Here is a 21,659-nt window from a genome sequence, read left to right as displayed (position 1 = left end):
GAAAATCCACTTATAGTCACTACTCACCGTATTTTGAACAATGTTATGCTTTTTATTACAGAATAAATATAAAACTTTAATGGGAGATCTTCTGACCTCTGGTTTTATTATTTCCTTTCAAAAGAATATTTAATCTCCCCTCAGTAGAAAGTTATGTGCTAAGAAAATAAAGCAGAAATAGAAAAGGGAGGCAAAATTTAGATTTTTATATTGCCCTTATTCAGAAGAGTTCTGGTTCGTATGTGTTAGTTCATTTATCCTGTCATCTATAACAAAGCATGATAAATTATATCCACATTTTTGTAGATGATGAAATGAAAAACATGGAAATTTAGTGGCTTGCCCAAACTCATAGATTGAGTGGAAAGCCAGAATTAAAACCCAGGTCTGTTGACAGTAATCTTTCTGGTAGATTATGCTACCTAAATTGGCTTTACATGGTTCAGAAAGTTGTGTAATCAATCCATTCTATAAGCATTCTTTTGGAATCTACTTTATCAGAAACTGGAAATACAAAAACAAGTAAGACACAGTGTCCTTCCTTATGTTATTGTTCCAGGTGGGGGTGGGGAAGCAAGTGGGAGTGATGACAGATATATAATACAGTGGATAATTTTAATACAGTGAGACAAGGGTCCTAATTAAGGTCCAGTGTGCTCTGTGGATATAGTGAAACTCTGCCAGGATGGGGGAATTATCAAGGAATGTTCCACCTGAAATAGTTTAAGAGTGGCTCCAGTAGCATTGCTTTCAAAAAATATTAATTTCCTGTGATCAAACTGTATAGTGAGCACAGCTATTAGATGTACTCAATGATTTCAATGTTATTTATTGCCTATTAGGTAAAATAATTATAATAGCCTGAACACATATTTAGAAAAATTTGGAAAGCAGTTGAAGAAATTGCATTTTATCTAATCTCAAATGCAATTATTAAGTGGCTCTACTGGTGTTAATAACAGTACATGATCTTGACTGGTGTAGCAGGCTTAAGCATCTAATAACTACAAGCCTAGAATTCCATGTTTCTCCTCACTTATTTGGCCATAGTCTATATTTGAACTCTGATTTTGAGCTCCTAGATTAGTGAAAATTTCCTCTAGGGCTTTAGCAACATAAAGCAACTATAATGCTACGTTATACCATCACTTTATTTAGTAAGATTTGTGATTGTCAGAACTGATTTTTTATTAAAAATAGTACATATTTTGTTTTACATAAAGAAACATCTTTTGCAGAGGATAAGAACCTTATCAGCCTGTGAAGTGTCAATCAGGCAATTACATATCCAGTTGTGTAGTTGAAAATAGTGAGCATCATCAACGTGACAAAATGCAGTGAGACTCCTGCCAGTTAGTAGTATTTGATTTAAGAATTGTGTGTTTGTACCAGCTGAAATCCACCTCTCTACAATGTACCATACCTAAAGATGTGTCTCCTTTTTCCTCCAAAAGCAAACAAAAGCAGTCCTAGGCTAATAGATTCACTGGAGAAACCACTTAGCTCAAACCATTTCTTTTTGACCATTTGCTTTCTCTTCCTTCATCCATACTCAGTTTCTCCATTGAATGCTTTTGTGGTTCATAGCTCTTAAAATTTTGCTTTAGACTATCTCTGACAAGTGTGTGTGCCTGTGGGTCTGTGTATTGTGTGTATATATATATATATCTCACTTTGAATCTTGTGTCACACTTTCTCAACTTTTTGCTCAATTTCCTCAGGAGTATTACTACCCTCCTTAGCTTCCTTTTTTTTTTTTTTTTTTTTTTTCCGAGACAGGAGTCTATTGCTATGTTGTCTGGGCTAAAGTGCCGTGGTGTTAACCTAGCTCACAGCAACCTCAAACTCCTGGGCTCAAGTTATTCTCCTGACTCAGCCTCCCAAGTAGCTGGGACTATACAGCTATCATGCCTAGATAATTTTTTCTATTTTTAATAGAGACGGGGTTTCGCTCTTGCTCAGGATGATCTCAAACTCCTGAGCTCTAACAATCCTCCCGCATCAGCCTCTCAGAGTGCTAGGAGTACAGGTGTGAGCCACCATGCCCAGCCCAGCTTTCTTTCTAGCTCCTCTATTTTACCATCCCTTTCTTGGTCCTATTTGCCACCAGAAGAGATCTTAATTATAACTCAAAATCATTTTTTATAAGTAATTATCATAACATTTTGTTAGCTATAATAATGTGATTTTAAACATACAGAGCAAATAGAGCCATACTTAAATTGATATATTTTGTAGGAACAGTAGAGTATTAGTGAAAATTTTTAAACGAAGTACTTTCACTTAATTTGGTACTGCCTTATATGATTTATTTATTTATTTATTTATTTATTTATTTATTTGAGACAGAGTCTTGCTTTGTTGCCCAGGCTGAGTGAGTGCCGTGGCATCAGCCTAGCTCACAGCAACCTCAAACTCCTGGGCTCAAGCAATCCTGCTGCCTCAGTCTCTCAAGTAGCTGGGACTACAGGCATGTGCCACCATGCCTGGCTAATTTTTTTCTATATATATTAGTTGGCCAATTAATTTCTTTCTATTTATAGTAGAGACAGGGTCTCGCTCTTGCTCAGGCTGGTTTCCAACTCCTGACCTTGAGCAATCCACCCGCCTTGGCCTCCCAGAATGCTAGGATTACAGGCGTGAGCCACCGCGCCTGGCTGTGCCTTATGGGATTTAAAATAACTTCCTGGACTTTTAATAAACACAGACTGAAATATTTTGATATCCAGTTAATTCGCATTAAGAATAAAAACCTGGCATTTGTAAAGTAGTAGCTATCAAAGAGCCACTTTATTAGTAATTAGTTTTAAGCCTCATGTGGCTAGTGAGAAGACATAGCTCTCTTAAGATAATACGGCCCATTTGTATATTGTAAGTAAATACTAATGACCTAAAAGACAATGATAAGTTTACCTGATTGAGGGAAGTAGGGATGAGACTAAAAACGATTCCAGTGGCAGACTCAAAAGGAGTTCAGATTGAATTGAACATATAATAGTATGCCTTTAAGACTTAGTAAGCAGGACAATGACATCTTGGGATTTACATTTTAAAAAGATATTCTGGGAGCTATTGGAGAATTGTTGGATAAGGGTAGTAGAAGAAACAGGGAGGCCCATCCGGAGGCCGCTGCAATGATCTGGTCAAGCAATAATATTAATTGGGAATAGGGTGATCACAAATGGATGGAAATAATCACATAAAGTAAGATATCTTGAGAATTTAAATAGTCAGCATGTACTGATGTACTAATTTTTACTTATTCTTTAATCCTCGATGTAGTTAAAACCAGTAAGTCATTCCACTTTATTACAACTCACAAATATTGATACAGTGTGCTCTAGAGGAAAAAACTATTTTAGTACATGATGGTCTGCCATGAAAAAATTAAGTTTCTGGTATAACTTAAACACAATCAAATTATCTGCATTTCAAACACAATAAAATTTTCTGAAAATATCTAATTATAATAAAACTTTAATACTTAAGAATTCCAAATGCTACAGTCTTATTTCCATCCAGAATATAGCAAGAATTCTGTTTCTTCTTTAAACATGTTGATTTAAAAGACCAGAATATACCAGGGCTTTATACTGATATATGTTTGAGTTGTACCTTTAGAAGTTAAAGTAATTCCTTATACATTCTTTTATTGCCCCAAATAATTTCTTGGTTGATTAATATCCTACCAGACTAAATAGCATGAGAAACTTTTGTATAATTTTTAGATTAAATAATTTACTTTTGATGAATATAAAATAATACCACTCAAAAAAGCAAGTTCAATATGTTATTGATTTTATCACAAGACATTGGGCTTTGAAAAGTTATGCAAACATAGCATCTCTTTCATCTTCCACTATCACCATCACCATCACCACTATCTCATTTCATCTCTGATCTTCCATTTGGAGAATTTAGGAAATTACCACCACTTTTATTGTCAATAGTGGGTTACATTCCAATTTATTTTCTAAAAATTCTGTGCATACATGATAGATTCTTATCATTCCAGGAAGAAGCTCTACTTCTGATGTACTAGACATACACAAGTCTCCATTCTCTCATCAGACCTTTCTTAACAAAGGGCTTAGTAAATCTATGGGATTTCTGTCTATCAGAGATACACAAGATGAGGAAGATCGTTTCAAGGACATTTTATCAGATAATAATTCTGGGCATGAAGATTCTGAAAATACGTGCTCCCCTTACCAGTTCAAAACTAGTGGCCCAGAAAAACAAGTTATCCCTGGCATTGATGTGCTTCCTAAGAAGAAAATTTGGGCTTCATCCATGGACTTGCTTTGTACAGCTGACAGAGACTTCTCTCCTGGAGAGACTGGCACCTCCCGCCACTGTCACCCAGTTACAGTGCGGACTTCAACTACTCCTAGAAAAAAGGAGGCAAGATACTCAGATGGAAGTATAGCCTTGGATATCTTTGGCCCTCAGAAAATGGATCCAGTATATCACACTCGAGAATTGCCTACCTCCACAGCAATATCAAGTGCTTTGGACCGAATCCGAGAGAGACAAAAGAAACTTCAAGTTCTGAGAGAAGCCATGAATGTAGAAGGTCAGTAATTTTGTGTGTGTCTGAGAGAGAACTGAATTGAAATATTTAAAATTGTGTTTTGAAATAAAAAAGGGTTATTAAATCATTCCACAAGTCTTATCTTCACTGCCAAACCTTCGAACCCAAATTAGTCTCTTCTCTGTCAATTTCTGTTCTCCCTTCCACCAAAACCCTAGTCAAAATACTCTGCTTCCACAAAGTTATCCTTCCTACACATGCCTGGTCCAGTCACTTTATAGTCTCTCAATATTTTGGGTAGCATATTTTTATGTTTGTTTTTTTTTTTTTTTTTTTTTTTTAGGGAAGGGAAGGAAAGAAGGGAAGGGAAGGGAAGAAGAAGCCATATTTTTAGATTGTAAGCTTCTCAAAGGCAGGAGGCATGTTTTCTACTTGTTTTTAGTTCTCCACAGCACCATCTATCATGTACTATCTCATGGGAGGCTTCAGTACATGAGTGGTTCATGAAAATAAGCAGCTAATCAAACTCAGCAATCCTGGGGAGGCAGAGTAGCATGGTGAGGGTGAGATGCCTCCCCAACCACCAGCTTCAAACAACAAATTTTAGGGCACAACTGTAAGAGATTATGATTCGCTTAATCTGGAAGAAAGTTTTGAATCTATATTTTTAAAGTCATAGTACTGTTTAGGTTTATAGTTGTAGAGTAGACAGCCTAGCTCTGAATTAGTTACTCCATTTAGTAGCTATGTGATCTTTACTTGGTCTTCATCTCTCCAAGTGTAAGTTACTCATCTGTAAAATGGGCTTGCCAAAAATAGATTAATTATGTAATGAATGTAAAGTGATTCATATTATTAGTGTGAGGAGTATAAAAATAACTTTATAAATGTTATGCCTATTATTCCAGGGCAAAGCTCTATTTCAAAAGTACCTGATTCACACATAAATTCAATATACTAAATGAAATAAAATTATGTTCCAGACATATAGAGGGTGTATTTAGGTTAGTATAAATATATGCAAGAAAAAACAAATAGGAGAGAATTATCAATCTAATTCTGTATATTTTTTAAGATTAAAGTTTTATAACTGCCCTTGACTCCTAGACAAATCCAAGGACATAGCTAATTAAAGGGAAATTTAAGGTGCTTTCTAGTTCAAAGAGAAGAGTGACATAATTAAGGGTCATATTCATCTTCTATTCATCTTTAATACATTGTGCCAATATATTTTTAAAGTATACTTCTAATGGTCTGTCACTCTGTTACTGAAGTTTTAAGCATAGTTCTGAAGCTGAACATACTTTCCAAATTTGGCTTTACTTACAGTAAAAGAAGCTTTGCAATTTTTTTTTCAATTCAGCAGTTGCAAATTAGTAAAGAATTTGAAATTATGGAGGAAATTATTGAGTACTTAATTGATATTATAGGTTTTTGTATAACATGCATTTTTTACAAAAAAAAATTAGCCAACTCTATGTGATGGTTATATATAATCTTGATCTGAAAACTTTCAAAAACATATAATAAGAATTTAGAAAATTGTTTTATGCGTAATTTCAATATTTAACTTTTGGAATTGTGACAGCAAAGAATGGGCCTTCCTATAGCTTAAAAAAAAAGGTTTTCCCTTTCATGCCTATTTAGTGTTACACAACAGCTACTATATCAACAATAATTTAGTCTGGACTTCCTATGAATTTGCCCTCATGGAGGCATTTATTTAAAAGAAATTTTGTTCCTTGTGGGAGGGAAAAACAGTCTTCAATGATTCAAACAGATAAAACCATTACAGTTTCAGAATATGACTATTTCTAACATTTAAAAGGTTGAGTAATATCTTTTAAAAATGTGAATATTAAAAATAAAATTATAATTCTTATGTGATCTAGTTTCAAAAGATTATTTTTCTTAATATTTGATAAATTAATAGTAGCATGGATTAGTGATTTTTGAGGAAACATTTTTTTTACACTCAAACCCTGGTTTCAGTGTTAAGCAGGAAAGATATCAAACATGAATGAAAAATATTTAACATGTTAAATTATGCTATAATAGTCTTTAATATATTTTTGAATAGGTGATTTCTTTTTATTACCTATAACAAAATATGTTAGATTATTGTAGCATATGATCCTATTATCTTTTGGGGTAATGTGTTCACACATGTGTATAAGTATTTAGGAAACTCAAATAGACCAACTTGTTTCCAAATATGGTTTATATCTGCAAATATGATACCTAATCCTTGTAGAGTTTTATTATACATTATACATTATTATACCTATTATACATTATTTCCAGATTTAGAAACTTTATATTTGTTACAGGATATAGAAGCAAAGGAAAAGCTTTCTTTTTAAAAATAAAACATGATATGCTTTGAATTGTTTCTATCCTGAAATTTTTCTTAGATTTTGAAGAATTTTCAAAAACATTTGTTCTCACAAAGAACCTACTGATTTTCCCCCAGAGGATATTTTACAACCAAGTTAAACAAACTCTGAAAATGTTGGTTTCTTATGAAAATACACCACCTTAAATAAATCTCCATTATTATTTAGTAACTTGCAAGTAGCAATAATTATGTTTGCTTTAGACTAAAAACATTATTTGAAAGAAATGTCTGAAGTTTAGAATTCAAAAGCAATAATTCTTATTAGTTATTTAATTGAGTAACTTGTTGGTTTTATTCTGTGCTGTCTTTTTCTAAAGGTGAGGTAATTTATGTTAGCTGTGCAAACAGAAGTGCAGATTGGTAATAGGAAGATTTAACTAGTATGCAAAGAAGAAAAAAGAGGAGAAAATCATAAATCTCATTTATCTCATTAAGTCTCATGAAAAGTAGGCTTCATGGATCCTTCTTTTGTGTGTATGTGATTAAATCAAGCAGAACAGTCAGTGTCATTAATACACATTTTATTGTATACATTTCCTTTTTAAATATTTGTATTTTAAAACTTTTAAAATAAATGTTCTATTCACTTTTTTGTGATCTTTAAATTTGTCAGTTGCTAATGGGTTTCAGTAATTTTAAAATTAGAAGAGGTCTTAGAGCACATGTTACCTAAACATATTCTTGGGCTTATACAGATTTAATTAAGCAAGATCATGTAACTAGTTAATGATAGAGTTGCCATCATTTTGGAGATTGTAGATTTCCATTATGGATTTTCAGAGGTTTAGTCTAAGAATTCCTACTACATATTACTTCTAAATATTTTTTTTTAAGATGCAGTAGGAAAGGGGCAGGAAGAAATATAACTTGGGTTTCTCTTGTGGAAGCTTGCTTTAAAATTTGATGTCAATCTTTCTTGGCTTTATTCTTTTAAACTTGCTTTTTTTTTTCACATTGGCATAGGACTATCCTATTTTTCTCTCTTCCTTTCTTCCTTACTCCCAGTATTTTCTTTTCTACCTCATTCTATTTCATCTTAAGATCTGAAAAGTTGTCTGTTTTCTAATAGGAGTATCTGACAAATATCTCTGTCTCTCTTTCTTGTGATGCAATTACCACACACACCCCATCCATTGCTCTGTGGGTTGGCAGTAGATTCCTGATTATGAGAGATTGACTTGGAAACAGTACTGTGAGTATAACATGAACAGTACTCCCACACCCTGGGTGGGGACTGTGAATAGCATTTTGCTTCTAGCAGTCGAAACTCCTCTGTGTCCTGCACAATACTAGAAAGGAAAGTATAAAGAACAGATAAAACTAATTTCTACAAAAGTTGCTATGGTTAAATGTTATTTATTTAATAAGCTGTTGGTCAGTCTACTTTACCTCAAAATTAAATATTGTTTCCTTCTTTCTAGTGCTGTAACCTCTAGTACTAGCCTAGTTTTGCCATCCTATGACTGCCCTGTGAATACAGCTTAAACTCTGTGTTGTGCAATTAGAATATGTAAACACTCGAGAATGTGTGCCATTCTTATTATTGAGGCACCTTGATGTTTCATTTGAGAAGACTGAATTTCAAAGTTTACATTTTTATAGTTACATTTAAGAAAAGCAAGGGGATGAATTCATAAATGTCATGAATTCATAAATGTTCATCATGTGTGATACTTTTAAAGTTTTATATTTCATGAAAAGAGATATTTTTTCAAAATTTATCTCTTTTTTTAAATCTAAAACTGGTAGAAATGAACTATTTCAACTTTTATTTCTTTACCTTATTTCCCTTTGAGTAGCCAAAAACAAACAAACAAACAAAAAAATATATATATATGTGATTGGATTATTCTTTGTATTACTTCATGAGCTAAAATAAATATTTTTAATATTCAGTTTCTATTTTATTTATATTAGTTGCACACAAGTAAATATTTACAAAAGTAAATATGAATAAGCAGGGATTTTATGTGATATTGGTCAAAAATCACATACATTTCAGGTAGTAATGACTTAGTCTACTGAGATGCAAATATATTGGTTTCCCTGAAGAACACACTATTATAGATGGAATCAACATCTTAGGAAGAATTAAGTGTCTACTGTGTTTCCAGAGCTAAATTTTAAAGAGATTTATAATTTAGACCAGTGTTGTCCAATAGAACTTCTTCAGTGGAGGAAGTACACAGTACAACTTCACAGTTCAACTTAGTAATTACTAGCCACATATGACTACTGAGCACTTGCAATGTGGGCAGTACAGCTGGAGAGCTGAATATTTTATTTTATTTAAATTTACATACTTCAGTGATTCACTAGGAGGACCGAGGAAAAAAAAGTAAATTTACATAACCACATGTGGCTAGTGGCCACTGTACTGGACAGTGCAGCTTTAGACCATTCCTATATAAAGTTAGTCAAGTGTAAAATACCAACACTTAAATGAGGTAAGACTGGTTTTAGAAGCATTTGAGAAGAAGTTAGCAATAAATTATTCTTCAGGTTAAATAAGAATGTTATTTTAAAAACTGAGAAGAGACATTTATTCTTTTCTTTTGATTTATCCAAGTGGGAAAATGAAATTGCTTTTTTTTTTTTTTTTTTTTTTTTTTTTTTGAGACAGAGTCTCGCTTTGTTGTCCAGGCTAGAGTGAGTGCCGTGGCGTCAGCCTAGCTCACAGCAACCTCAAACTCCTGGGCTCAAGTGATCCTTCTGCCTCAGCCTCCCGGGTAGCTGGGACTACAGGCATGCACCACCATGCCCGGCTAATTTTTTTATATATATATCAGTTGGCCAATTAATTTCTTTCTATTTATAGTAGAGACGGGGTCTCGCTCTTGCTCAGGCTGGTTTTGAACTCCTGACCTTGAGCAATCCGCCCGCCTCGGCCTCCCAAGAGCTAGGATTACAGGCGTGAGCCACAGCGCCCGGCCTGAAATTGCATTTTTAAACACTAAAAGAAAGTTAAAGGTGAAACCGATACGAATTTTCTAGCGTTTGTATTCGTGATAACATAATACTGACTTTAGAGTCCACAGAAATAGTATGCTACTTTATCAGAAATTAAGGACCTAATTTAAATCTACCCATAGCATGATTCGCATAGACCCAGTTTGGCTTTGACGTAGCCACTCTGAGAAGTGTAGATTGAAATGTCTTAAGAAAGATTGAAATGGGTATCATTGCAATTTTTAAGACTCAGCAATTTTAACCTTTAATATTTCTTCATTTTATCCCAGTCCCTTTGTCTTCCCATTTGTCTCTCTGTCATGCACGTTTGAATACATTTCTTCTTTGCCATCAGCCATTTAATATGTTCTATCACTTGAGCAAGATAAAAATTCTAGCTCCTTAGGTCATCATGCTTAAGGCTCTCCGTGATTGTATCTCTCTGGTCTCATCTTTTAGCATATCCCATTTCACACCTTACTCCCACACCATGTACACATTCTCCTCTTCTCTCTCCCTTTCCCCCTTCCCCCTTCCTCCTTTCCTTCTTCTCTCTCCTTCCCTTTCTGCCTCCCCTCCTCTGCATATGTATATATGGAAAGAAATAGAGAAATACATATGTATGCAATATATGTATGTGTATGCCTGTCTATCTACCCATCGAAAGGCAATTTTATATTTCCATGCCTTTATGCTGCAATCTGCCTTAAGACTGTCAAAGTTTTCAGGCATTGCTTGGTTCAGAAATATTTCTCTCCTTCACAGTTTAGGATGATAGCCTATGTTTTCCGTTAAAATTCTTTCTTTTTTTTTTCCATGTTCACCCATTCAATATACAGACCAGGCACAGGTCCTGGGCTGGGGTGTATGTGGGGTACCTTTACTTTGCCTCCTCTTTCTATACAGTCAGTGCAGGAACACAGCCTGTGGTAAGCACCAGGAGGCCTAAAATTATTTCTTTTAAGGAGCTTATTTTTCTTCCCACAGACCTCAAAAATTTGGTCTAATCTAATTCATAGCTCTATCCTTAGCATCTGCTACTAGACCTGACCTGTAATAGGTACCTGTAATAGGTACTTATTGTGTTTACTAATATAAACTGAGTACTGCAATGTGGCTATTAAATAATTATAATATATTCAGTGGTGCTATTTCACATATGGGTTACAATATTCTCTAACAAAGTATACATATAGTGAGGAGAAAGCACCATCTCCTTCCTTTCTGTTTTGTTCAACTCTAAGAGCAAAATCACATACATGTCAGTCATAACCTGATCAACCACCAGCAAATGTAATTAATTTCCTATTGAACTCTGTACTCTTTGAAGGTTTTAGAAGGGACAGTGAAGTCATAATAACAGAGAATCCTAGAGGATTTCAGAAAAGTGGTACAGTGAGCCTAGACACAAGTCATGGCTCAGATATGTGGTTTCCACATCACACAAGACTCCCAGAGAGGGAATTGGAAACTGTTAATTCTTTTTGCCATTTGTACTATGTCTATGGAGTTTATATCTATGGAATGAGTGACAGTTTACAGAGCATTTCTCCACATATCCTTATTTACATACATTCACACTTGCATGAGCTTTGTTTGCCTAGGATAAAAATTTTATTCATAATGTCTAGCTCTCAAGAGATTTTAGAACATATTCTACTGATTACAACATGGTATGATAATGGAATACAGTGGGTTCTAGTGAACACATGAAAAGTATAGTCTCCAATCTCCAGAAAATAATTTCCTAAAAAGGAAGCATAGAGAAGATCACTTAATATATGAATACATAATGTTATTACTTGTGTTTCTCTGGCTTTGTTTGAAAATTGAAATATTTGTTAGGGCTCATATCCTTTAAAATGTGGAGTTTTAAAATGTTTTGTAGTTCTACACTACAAAAGCAGTCATTTTTGTTTAGTTCTCTTAGAAACTTGTATATGTAATCAGAGTCATATATTTAAAGGTAAAGAAATGTCAAGCTAAAAGTGGTCATGTAATTCCCACTGTTGCAAATGGCTAAGTCTTACTCTTTGCATATTACTTGTCTGGGCTTGAATATGTGTCACTTGTAAATGGTGTTTTTAGATTACAGTTTATTCTGGCTTAGAGTCATTTTAATGTGAAAATTTTAGACTTCAGTGTTTCATCTGAAGTAGCTTATGTAAGCCCAGAATATGATGCAAATCTTCATAATTGGAATCTGATCTCCTAAACATTTAAAGTATAGTATTCATGATCACATGCCACAATTTTACAGATTAAAAGTGGTAAGTGTAAGTAGCAGTAGAAACTGTGACTTAGTTGTCAAGAAACTTATGACTAAACACACTAACGTATTGAAAACCTCTATTGTTGCTGTATATATAGAGTCAATATGATAATACAGTTGATGTGAATTTTGTTCAGAGGATAAGATTACAGTTAAAGGATAATAAAATATTGGTGAGGTTTTTATATCTTATATTCTGACAAAAATAATATATTCTTAATTATGGTAACATAGTACTAGAAATTAAATGATATCTTCTAATTTCAGAGTATATATGATATGGAATCTGTATAACTAGACTTCTATCCAAATCTTAATTCTTTTTTTTTTGGGTGGTGGGGACAGAGTCTCACTTTGTTGCCCAGGCTAGATAGTGAGTGTCATGGTGTCAGCCTAGCTCACAGCAACCTCAAACTCCTGGCCTCAAGCTATCCTACTGTCTCAGCCTCCTGAGTAGCTGGGACTACAGGCATCTGCCACCATGCCCGGCTAAATTTTTTTTCTATATATATTAGTTGGCCAATTAATTTCTTTCTATTTTTAGCAGAGATGGGGTCTCACTCTTGCTCAGGCTTGTTTCGATCTCCTGACGTCGAGCAATCCGCCTGCCTCGGCCTCCCAGAGTGCTAGGATTACAGGCGTGAGCCACTGCGCCCGGCCTCAAATCTTAATTCTTTAAGCCATCCTTCTTTAATCCCTTTTTTTTTTCCTTCTCTCATGACTATTCTACAAAATATTTTTGGAGAGAAGATATTCATACGTGTTTATGTACATACATTCACATACACTCAATTTGGTACTTTTTTGGTGACATATATCCAGAATGATTTTACTTTCCCATTTGCTCTTTTGTACTCATTTGTATTTCTAGCACTGTGATTCTTTCCTAAAACTGTATTTTCTGCATTTGAAAAATAAGTACTCATAGAAAATCAAAAAGAAGGAAATTATGTAGTTAAATGAGGAGTAATCATGAGTCTAAATGAACTCTAGTACACTGATTTGTACATCGTGGGCTTCATTTAGGTATTTACTAACTGAGAAAAGAAATTTGCAGACCAACAAATTAGATATTGAGACTAATTTTATCCCACAAAAAGCAACTAAATTCAGTTCTGCACCTATAAAGGTGAAAGCTTAAAATTTTACTATTGCAGTTATAAGATTGCAATGAAAGTAGTTATATGTGCATTTTACAAAATGTGTATATAGGTATCCTTTAATAGGTCCATTATACATGATTCAAGAATTTTGGCATTCAGAAAACTTTGTAATATTTTGGAAATATGTAGGGGCATTTTTTTGTTTTTGCAAAAACATAACCTGATACTTTCTAGTTAAAATACCAGTCAGATTTTGTTGATACTGGAAAATGGGAACATAAAGATTTATTACACCCATTGTCTTTGTGTCTATTTGGAAGTTTTCATAATAAATAATTTTTTTAAAAATTACCCTATAAATACCACATTCCTGGGATCTGGACCAAATCTAAAGTGCTAGGATTATACATTCAAAAATAGAAAGCATATTTGAGCTATCTGAATCTTCCAAAAAGAAAAGTAGTTAAGGCCAGGCGTGGTGGCTCACACCTGTAATCCTAAAACTCTGGGAGGCTAAGGCAGATGGATGACTCAAGATCAGGAGTTTGAAACCAGCCTCAGCAAGAGCGAGACCCCGTCTCTACTATAAACAGAAAGAAATTAATTGGGCAACTAATATATATAGAAGAAATTAGCCGGGCATGGTGGCTCATGCCTGTAGTCCCAGCTATTTGGGAGGCTGAGGCAGTAGGATAGCTTGAGCCCAGGAATTTGAGGTTGCTGTGAGCTAGGCTGATGCCACGGGACTCACTCTAGCCTGGGGAACAGAGTGAGAGTCTGTCTCAAAAAAGAAAAAGTAGTTAATAATGTTCGGACACCTTGTTGAAAATTAGGTGTTACCCCTTCTGCAGACCAGAACAGAGGAAGACAGCAAATTCTATCTGGTTAGTGCCTATGGGATACCTTTATGTAGATCATCTCAGAAAACCAAGAAATGTTCCTGTTCAGATGACCTGTAAACATAGAAAATATGCCTCTCAGCTGGATGCAGCATGGCTCACGCCTGTAATCCTAGCACTCTGGGAGGCCAAGGCTTGAGGTCAGGAGTTTGAGACCAGCCCGAGCAAGAGCGAGACCCCATCTCTACCAAAAATAGAAAAAGTTAGTTGTGCATGGTGGTGTGTACCTATAGTCCCAGCCACTCGGTGGCTGAGGCAGGAGGATTGAGCCCAGGAGTTTAAGGTTACGTTGAGCTATGATGACACCACAGGGCTCTAGCCAGGGCGATAGAGTAAGACTGTCTCAAAAACAAAAAAAGAAAAAAATACACCTCTCCATATATACCAATGCAAGATGCTATTGGTAAAGGATATACAATTTTATAATAATTACTGAAAATGTTAAATTTATTATTTAATTCATAAACAGAAAGGTCAGGCTTATAAGGGCTAACCTTTCTAGAGCATAACTGAGTATTAAATATTTCCTGGAATTTTAATCTGGTTATATCTGTCATACCATTACAGGAAAGGAACATGGCTAGCAGCATTTTCAGAGACACACTCCAGAACACAAGAAGCTTACAAAAATGATTCCTACTGCTTCAATTAATGCAAATACTCTCACCCCTACCCCAGTCTTAGAATAAGAAAAAAAATCTTTCTACCCCTAATAGGCAAAGCAAGTTATCCAGTTCATGTTCATAGTACCAGTGTTCTATCGCTATAAAGCAGTAAAGCATCATAAGGTAATACCTCCCTTGCCCCCAAATGTGGTACTGAGAACAGCATTTACCAATCAATAGTTCACCAAGAGAAGCTGATTTAGTGTTACACTTTTAAGGCGGTTGGTCTTGACACTGATGGTGTCAGAGTAAACTAAAGAAAGAGAGAATAAAACATAAGTTAGTAAGGGAGAGGAAATATGGACACATAAAACAATATAAGAACAATTAAAAGTACCACCAAAGAAGGAAATTTAGATTAAAATTTACGTATGATCTCAAAGCCACTTTGCAGAAATAGTTGTGAAACAGTATATTCATTTATCACTTAATATGGGGTATAAAATGATTATTGCAAAGTATAACATGCAAGTGACTGAATGTTCTCTACTCAGTTCACTGAGTAGGCATATTGTGATTTCCTACTTTTCCTGATAAGTTATCAAAACCATATTGCTTCTTTAAATTTGGGTCCTCTCCTTGGCCTTGTTGGTTTTACTGTCCTGTATGCTGCAATTTGGGGTTTGTAATTTGATTCAGTTTCCTTAGATGAGTCCCTCAACAATTTAGCTTGCTTACACCTGTAATCCTAGCAGTCTGGAAGGCCGAGGTGGATTGCTCGAGGTCAGGAGTTCGAAACTAGCCTGAGCAAGAGCGAGATTCCATCTCTACTAAAAATAGAAAGAAATTAATTGGCCAACTAAAAATATATTGAAAAAATTAGCCAGGCATGGTGGTGCATGCTTGTAGTCCCAGCTACTCGGGAGGCTGAGACAGAATTGTTTGAGCCCAAGAGTTGGAGGTTGCTGTGAGCTAAGCTGATGCCACGGCACTCCAGCATAGGCAACAAAGTGAGACTCTATCTCAAAAAAAGAAAAAAAAAAAAAAAAAACCACAAACAAAACATAAATAAATAAATAAAAACAATTTAGCTTGGGGCTTCTCTAACAATAAAACAAAGGTATTTTGGGGCTCCTTGAAAATAGCACTTCCTCCTAAGTAACTATTTAACTTGTGTATAATATACCATGTTCATTAGATTTAAAGTAGTATTAGATAAAACTATTGTTTTCCATCTTCTATAATCCTTTTAAATCACAGGAGTTTTTAAAAATTATTTATTTTTACCATGAGACTTCCTTGTAGTAGAATGCAATCATTTAGAAAAAAGGTACTGGTAAATACCTTGATTTTCAATTCTAAAACTTCATTAATTATTACCTGATATTCATGTTCACTGTAAACAAAGATGGACAAAGTCAAGTCTGCTACATTATACCTATTTCTGCAGGTAAACATTATCTTACGAACAATGCACTAGTTCCTGCCCATCAAGTCTATGGCTAGTCATCTATCCTTCTATTCCTCTCATCTATTTAAAGCTTTGTCCAACATGACTCCTGTCCTTTCTCTGGGCATGACATCTCAATTCTTCCAGCCCATCAACCTCATTCTGGTTTCACAAACCTGGTTCCTTTGATGCCATTTTAACCATTTAATTCATTCATTTCTTTCTTTCTTTTTTTTTTTTTTTAACATTTATATTTCTTTCTTTCTTTCTTTTTTTTTTAAGAATCTCTATTTTTTTATTTTAAGGAATCTCTATTAAACACCTTCTAGCACAAGGAATAATTCATTGTGTGAAGAATTCATTGTGTGAAGTCCCTGTCCTTAGTGTTGTAGACTACTGAAAAAGAATTCTCACCTTCCTTGATTCTCTGCTGCCATACATCCTGTGTCACTCCTCAGTTTTAGGTATTTCCCACGGTCTACTTTCTTCCGTGCCAAGAAAAAGTCAGGAAACAAATCTTATCAGTTCCACTAAAATTCATGCATTCTAGCCTACCCTTAAACCTTGTGGCTACATGAAAACTTTCATGTGGTTTCTGCTGACCCTTATCAACATTCTTCACAGCAGAATTTCTCCACTCTTCTCAAGCTTCCAGCCAAACCGGCTCCTAGGAAGTGATTCACTTTTTATTACAAGGCAATTTTCTGACATGAGCATCTTGGGCTTCCCTCTGTATTTTTACCTTTTCCTGTATGCATAATTTATTTCTCTTATGAAGGAAAGATTTTTTTCTCCTTGCCCAACTGACCATCCCATGTGTGTCCTTTTTTCCATCTCCTGTTTCCTGCAGCATATTTTTTAATCAGGTTTCTCAACTACCATTTGCAACTTCACTCTCCCTGACTCCACAGGCCTATTATTCACTGCCTGAAATTGGGCACAAACATTCCACTGTGCCAACAAGAAAGACCCTGATAACTCTGTCAAATTTTTAAAATCTTTTTCCTTTCTCAAACCCTCGAACTTCTTGAGAGAATAGTGGTATATTCATTTACTTAACTTCTTACCATCTAGTCCTTCTTTAACAACCTCTTTGATTTGGCCTCTGACCTGTTTGCATAATGAAAATAGTTCCATTGAAAGTCACCAGTGATCTTTATGTAACACTTATACATTTTTTTATTCAGAAAATATTTACTTTGTGCTTGCTATGCACCAGATACTTGCTAGATACTAGAAGTACACATTAAGAAAGAGAAAAATCTTTTTTGTCAGAGAACTTATCATTTAGGTAGTGGACACAAACAAGTACAGAGAGAACTACAAAGTAGTGGAAGAGTTGCAATTAGTTAAGCATAAGGTAATATAAAAGTAAGAGAGCAACGTCTAACTCAGCCTTTAGGTGGTCTTAAAACCTTTTAGGTAGAAGATGAGGCTTCTCTTAAAGGAAAAAAAAGTATTCAGGTAAAGAAGAAGGAGAAGAGAGAAATTATAGCAGAGAAATGATCTTACAGGAAGAAATCTCAAAATTAATATGCTTTTGATTATCTGCAAATTTAGAAAGCTGAGTGCAGAATTTTGGGGGGGAAGTGGATGGTAATAAAGCTTTTACCTGAATTGTCTCAAATTTATATTTAAATTTTGTATATATATAAATTTTGGGGGTTGGGGACACAGAGATCTATACTTTTTTTACCCGATTCTCACAAATGAATCTGATTTCAAATCATGCAGAGCCAGTGTTATAAATGTAGTTGGGGACTAGGTTATGAAAGGCTTTATATGCCAACCTAAGGAGTTGTGTAAATTGTATTCTGAACACTCTAGTTTAAAGGAGTTTAAGAAATATAATGGCATACTCAGATTTTCATTTCTGGAAAGCTTACCTCTCTGTAATGTGAATTATCTATCATATGAGAGGAGCAAGACTGCAGAAAGGGGATTTAGGAGACATGCAGTCGTTCAGGCACAAGAGGACTAGTGCTCAATGATAGGGACAGTGGGCTGAAGAAGAGGGAATGGGTCATAACTGGGAGCTAAATAACGTATGCACATGGACGTGGAGTGTGGAATAATACGTATTGAAGATTTAGAAGGGCAGAAATGTGGGAGGGTGGTGAGGGATGAGATATTATTTAATTGGTACAGTGTACATTATTTGGGTGATGGTTTACTCTAAATGCCCAAACGTCACCACTATGTAGTATATTCATATCACAAAACTGCACTTGTACCCCTTAAATTTATACCAAGTAAATAAAAAGAAATATTTAGAAGGTAGAATTTAAATTTTAGTCCACCCTTGCCCCTGGGCCCTACCCCTTTGTACAGGGCACATGCACAAACCTATGCAGAACTCTACTTCCAATGCTTATCACCTCATTCTGGTGGAACTAAACATCTGTCTCAAATTAAGTATTTGTATACATGTCTTATCTTCTACATTTCACACCCAAAGTTGTGTCTTTGGGTTTTCTGTGGCTTATAGCACCCAACAGAGAATTACACATAGTAAGTAAGCATTCCAAAACTGCTCATTAACGGTGATGCTTATATATAGCATGTACTCTGTTCCCGTGTTCTGAGCACTTTGCATGTTTTCATTCATTTAATTCTTAAGTGGTAGTGCTGAGACTCAAACCCAGGTCGTCTGACTCCAGAGTCCATGCTCTTAACCAGTATACCAGGCTGACTCACAGTTGGGACCACATTTTTTTAATACAGTCCAGCAATTGGTAAATTTAAAGCAATGTATAAAATGTTCTAGCACCACAAGATTAAACGTAATACATTATTTGATGTGTGTGGAACAGCTAATGAGTTTCCTTTATAATGTTTTTGTTTCCATTCTTTAGAACCAGTTCGAAGATACAAGACTTACCACAGTGACATCTTTAATACTTCCAGTGAAAGTCCATCTATTATTTCCTCTGAATCAGATTTCAGACAAGGTGAGATATATCTGAAATAAGCAAAATGCTGCTTTTAAGAAACCACAATTATCATTCTTCTTTCAGTAGTGTTGAATTATAAGTTGTCAAGAAGGATCATTCCATATAAAATTTTTAAATTATAAAAAGATGCCATTTACTCATTAATAGTATTATAGGAGCTAAATAGCAGTTTCATCAAACAATAGTGTATTCATTTTCATCATGGAGGTAATAATTCATTATCTTTAAAAATAACATGACTTACCCCAAAAGGATTTAATAACATAATGTCATTAATTTGGTTCTATGGATATGATTTGTACAAATATATGTCTGCTAAATATTTGAGTTTTAAATAAGAATTCTTTCATATTTTTATGACCTGTATCATTATTTATTTTTTCATTCATAATTAGTTAGAAGAAGTGAAGCCTCAAAGAGGTTTGAATCCAGCAGTGGTCTCCCAGGGGTAGATGAAACCCCAAGTCAAGGCCAGTCGCAGAGACCAAGGTATGCAAATGAAAATATAGTAATAATGTATTTTCAGGGACAGGTGTTTCGGGTTTTCTTTTATTAGAGTCAAGTAGTTTTTTTCATTGCTTTTATTTTTTTCATTTTCCTTTTCTATTCCTTTCTCTTAGCTCCCTTTCTCTTTAAGTTCTCAGAAATTCACCCAATTACATGACAAGGTACTGGAGTCTTTTAAAATCAGAATTTGCTCTAGTTATTTATAGTTCGTGCCTGATTTTTTAAATTGTCAATATGAATATAAAATAACAGGAAGGTGAAAGCATGGCATTAAAAATTTGTGAAAAGATAGTAAACTTTGATTTCTAAGAGAATAATACCTCTTCTGAAAAGTTGAAACATCCTCAACCAGCAGGCTTTCAGTGAGTATTTATTTGTTGAATGAATAATGAGTAGGTTACTACTAAGTAACTATTATGTAAAAAATTAATTATTTACTATTAATATATCTTTTCTGGCTTAACAGAGGTTATCTGGTATTTTTTAAAAGACAAATTTAAGCTGTTTAGAGTTCATTTTCATACTGAAATACTTAAAGAATTTCCTGTAAGGTATTACTGTTATTATTGTGCTAGAGTTAGGGTGGTAGTACTAGAGCTGTGTATTGATTTACTTTGTTTAAACTGAAAGGTGTCAAGTCAGTAGTGATATATGTTCTGGTCATGTATGCACAGGTGTCTTACATAATCAAAAGATGTTGTTAATGCTAAATATTAATTTCAAATTTGTAATATATGAGAGGACTAGAGGTTGCTTCAAATTTACTCCCAATGTGTGGGAATCCTTTTAAATTCTATATTTCAGTTGGTTTAATTCCAGTGCCACCAAATATAAAAGAATCATTTGGAAATTAACAAAAATTTGCCCCTTGGCTTATTAATTCTGCTAGATACCATTTCACACCTGTAAATAGATCAGGTACCCATAACCATGTGATTAAAACAGACAGTTTGGCTGGGCATGGTGGCTCACACCTGTAATCCTAGCCCTCTGGGAGGCCAAAGCAGGAGGATCACTTGAGCTCAGGAGTTCAAGACCAGCCTGAGAAAGAGTGAGACCCCTGTCTCTGCTAAAAACAGAAAATATTAGCTGGGCGTGATAGCATGCACCTGTAGTCCCAGCTAATCGGGAGGCTGAGGCAAGGGGATGGCTTGAGCCCAGGAGTTTGAGGTTGCTGTGAGCTAGGCTGATGCCACGGCACTCTAGGCCAGGCAACAGAGGGAGACATTGTATATATATATATATATATATATATATATAAAAAGACATATTTTTCAAACAAAGTTAAATCATTTTGTGAGCTTTATTTTAATGTTCATGATAAGGAACCTCAAAAGTGTCAAGATTGTAAGAGAATCTTAATTTTCACTGTTTCTAGATTATGTTTACAGAAATATTAACATTAAGGCCACCTTAGTTTGTCAAATCCATGTTTATGCTTTGTGGGAGAAGAAAAACCCGTGTGATGTTCATAGCATCTTAGTTAGATATAGCTATAGGTAAAAGAAAAATATTTCAGGAAGTGGATTGTTAGGTGTATGTATATATTGTCTTAATGTAAGTTGCTAAACTCTACTTCTTTTAACTATTTCCATCTTTTTTCTGCCCACAGAAGCACACATTAACTAAAATATTGGCTACATTCCTTCCTCAAGTGCAGAATTTTCTGAATGTGTACAAAGGTTTCTGATAATATTCTTAACATGCTGGTACATAATGACATGGTCTTGTTTTGTCCTTTAGGTCACGTATTTCTAAGATCTATAAATACTGCGGTATTTATACATGTTGCATGCTTCTTTATAAAAATTTCCATTTCCTTTAGCTAGAATGAAATGGCAACACAGATCTAGAGAGTGCTATTAATTTGTATCCTAGGGGGTGGAGGAAGATTAACAGGAAATTGAGTCAGATGCAGCAGAATGAGTAATTTTTATATTCTGAGCTATCAAAAGTGTCTTTCAGTGACCAAAATGGATATTCAGAGT

The 21,659-nt window shown here is 34.6% G+C and overlaps 1 protein-coding gene and 1 non-coding gene across 9 annotated transcripts in view; one reads left to right on the top strand and one right to left on the bottom strand.

Annotated features, from left to right (window-relative positions):
• The window catches only part of PTPN13 (protein tyrosine phosphatase non-receptor type 13), a 174,388-nt gene that overhangs the window by 70,622 nt on the left and 82,107 nt on the right, over window positions 1-21,659 (top strand). For 7 of the 8 annotated variants that reach the window (XM_075998656.1, XM_075998655.1, XM_075998652.1 and 4 more), the window contains exons 7-9: window positions 4,016-4,576; window positions 19,066-19,161; window positions 19,560-19,653. In XM_075998656.1, the coding sequence (XP_075854771.1) occupies window positions 4,016-4,576; window positions 19,066-19,161; window positions 19,560-19,653 (751 nt within the window). The remainder of the gene's footprint in view (window positions 1-4,015; window positions 4,577-19,065; window positions 19,162-19,559; window positions 19,654-21,659) is intronic. The other variant, XM_075998654.1, reaches the window with a different exon arrangement.
• Window positions 10,696-10,827, bottom strand: LOC142865546 (small nucleolar RNA SNORA51). The gene has a single exon (XR_012915750.1). It is a non-coding gene; the product is annotated as a small nucleolar RNA SNORA51 (small nucleolar RNA).

Source organism: Microcebus murinus, chromosome 29, assembly GCF_040939455.1.
Source record: "Microcebus murinus isolate Inina chromosome 29, M.murinus_Inina_mat1.0, whole genome shotgun sequence".
Lineage (NCBI taxonomy): Eukaryota > Metazoa > Chordata > Mammalia > Primates > Cheirogaleidae > Microcebus > Microcebus murinus.
The sequence above is the reverse complement of the archived record's forward strand: the minus strand, read 5'-3'. Positions and strand labels throughout refer to the sequence as shown.